The sequence below is a fragment of the Montipora foliosa genome, chromosome 9 (genome assembly GCF_036669935.1).
Source record: "Montipora foliosa isolate CH-2021 chromosome 9, ASM3666993v2, whole genome shotgun sequence".
Lineage (NCBI taxonomy): Eukaryota > Metazoa > Cnidaria > Anthozoa > Scleractinia > Acroporidae > Montipora > Montipora foliosa.
In genome coordinates, this window is record NC_090877.1 from 49,265,524 (window position 1) to 49,268,023 (window position 2,500).

The 2,500-nt window shown below is 37.7% G+C and overlaps 1 protein-coding gene across 1 annotated transcript in view; it reads left to right on the forward strand.

Annotated features, from left to right (window-relative positions):
* The window catches only part of LOC137972040 (WD repeat domain phosphoinositide-interacting protein 3-like), a 13,183-nt gene that overhangs the window by 1,915 nt on the left and 8,768 nt on the right, over nucleotides 1–2,500 (forward strand). The window contains exons 4-6 of the mRNA XM_068818840.1: nucleotides 563–650; nucleotides 753–847; nucleotides 1,401–1,591. Coding sequence (XP_068674941.1) covers nucleotides 563–650; nucleotides 753–847; nucleotides 1,401–1,591 — 374 coding nt within the window. The remainder of the gene's footprint in view (nucleotides 1–562; nucleotides 651–752; nucleotides 848–1,400; nucleotides 1,592–2,500) is intronic.

Below are 2,500 nucleotides of genomic sequence, written 5' to 3' on the forward strand. Positions count from 1 at the left end.
CTCCATTGCCAGTTTCCTCCAAGTTACAAACTGTAACCTGCAACTCTTGGCATGGGTGTTAAACCCACCTTAATCAGTAGACCCAGTAGTCAATCATATTATTGGAGTCTTAATTGCTGAAAACTTTACAGTAATGGCATTTTAAAATATTCTATTCAGACCCCTGTGTCATGATGCCCTGTCCTGCAGTGTTGGGGCATCTTTTATTTAGTCTTCGTCTTTGTCAAGCTAATTGGCAACAGTACTGGCCAGAACTGGCAGCAACAGTCGGGGGAGAGCACTTGCCTCCCACCAATGTGGCCTGGGTTAGATTCCCAGAATCATCGTTGATAATGTGGGTTTTTCTCTGGGTACTCTGGTTTTCCCCTGTCCTCGAAAACCAACATTTGATTTGATTTGATTTGTGTTAATGGTGGATTTCAGTTTTTAGTGTCCCCGATTAGTGCTACCACCAGTGTTAGAAGACTGAAACACTTAAATAAAGTTCCTAAAGTTCCTTTTTGTATGAATGTATCAGTTTATGCTTTTTTTTTTTTTTTTTTTTTGTTAAATTACTTTTTAGTAATGGTTTGGGATGATTTAAAAAAGAAATGTGTTATCGAACTGGATTTTTCAAGTGATGTTAAAGCTGTCAAGCTTAGGAGAGACAGGTCAGTCCTCAACAATTTATCCATGACCAAAAAGAAAATTTTGATTGAATGGCGATGAGTGTATTGCAATTTAAAATATTCATCCCTGATGTTCCTTTTCAGAATAGTAGTTGTGCTTTCGGAACTTATCAAAGTCTTCACATTTACCCAAAATCCCCAACAACTGCATGTGTTTGAGACAGCACTGAATCCTAAAGGTAAAAGATCATGAACATGTGTGGTTATTTTCAAAAGTGCAAAGTGATAATTATCCATTTTAAAAAAGAGAGAAGTTAAGAATATGGACATGAACAACAATTCTTACTATTAAATACGCAATACATGTATTTGCATGCACTGAAAATTCTTGACCTTTCCCTCCTTCTTAGGAGAAAGAAGAGTCCAATGAAAATAATACTCTTCTGCCTTCACGTACAGTGTACATGTATGTGTAAAATTGTGTTAATGAAACAATCCAACTGCAATTTTGCGACAAGAATCTGATACGGAAATTTAGTCACAATTTTGTAAATTTTAGTTGCAAAATCATGGCGTTGCATTGTTTTGTCAGCGATTTAGCAATGAAAATGCTGGAAATCAGATATCCGTAGTTCAGTTTTTAATAAGTACATTAAATTTTATTCAAGATGCCAAGTTCAGGTAACACTCACCCTGCATGTTGCTGGGACTGGAATATCGAATGATGAAATTCTGTTTCCTTTTTGTGTTTGGAAAACATCAAGACTGGTCATTCATTGTCTTTTTTTACAGGTCTTTGTGTCCTCTGTCCAAGTAGTAACAACTCATTATTAGCATTTCCTGCACGCAAGACAGGTCATGTCCAGATAGTAGACTTGGCCAACACAGATCGTCCGCCACAAGAAATTGCAGCTCATGAGGCAGCCTTGAGTTGCATTGCAATGAATCTACAGGGGACAAGGCTGGCTACAGCATCAGAAAAGGTGCGTCATTGTGGTCATAAGATGTAAACCATTTGAACCCTCTGTATTATAATGTTACATCGGTTTTCAGTTGAGTACATATATGAAAAACATTTTCACCATCATTTTGTTGTTGCATTACTGCCTCGTTTTTATAACCTGTAATTGAAGACATGCAGATGATTTGTACCTAAGATGAGTTTTTGGGTAGTTGCAGAAAGGAACCACTTGTAATATTTCTGCTCTAGTCTAAGCCTTCATCTTAGCAAGTGTTACCAAGTACATGCCTCACTTTGGGGTCTCATCTGTGCATGATTGTTGGGTTAGTGTTGTTGTGGTATCCAGCACAGTATAGTGTTAAGTTGCTTCAAGCAACACCCTGGCGTGTGATTCTCAAGGTCGAGGATGCTTTTCTAGCGTATTTCAGGCAACTCAGTTCTCCCCATCTCCTATTGCATGCGGTAAACTTTGTTTAAACCTAAAGCATGTTTAATAACACCAAGGTGAACCCCTTTAATTGAAGGGAAAATTTGTATAAAAAGGAAACGTACTATCCAAAATAACTGAAGTTTAGAGTGTCTTGCTTTTGTTTACAAATTTCCCGGTCGCGGTCATGTTCGATAATTGTAACGTGTTAATATTGTACAAGAGCTTTTTGTTTCAACAGTAAGTAGGGTAACCGTAACAGGTCGCAATTATGGAGATGGCGGCACCCAGGAAATTTAGAGGTTGAAGAATCGATTCAAAAATTCATTTTCTTTTTTTGGTGATGCACTTGTGTTCGAAAATGTCAATCTCATTTGACTGCAAATATTATGTCCTTCGGTTGAGAATAATTCTTTGAGTTTAAGGAATGGAGGTCCCCTTGAAATACCATCTGTTGAGAATTCCTTTTCCGTCCTGTTTACAACTGAACACCTGTTGCTCCGT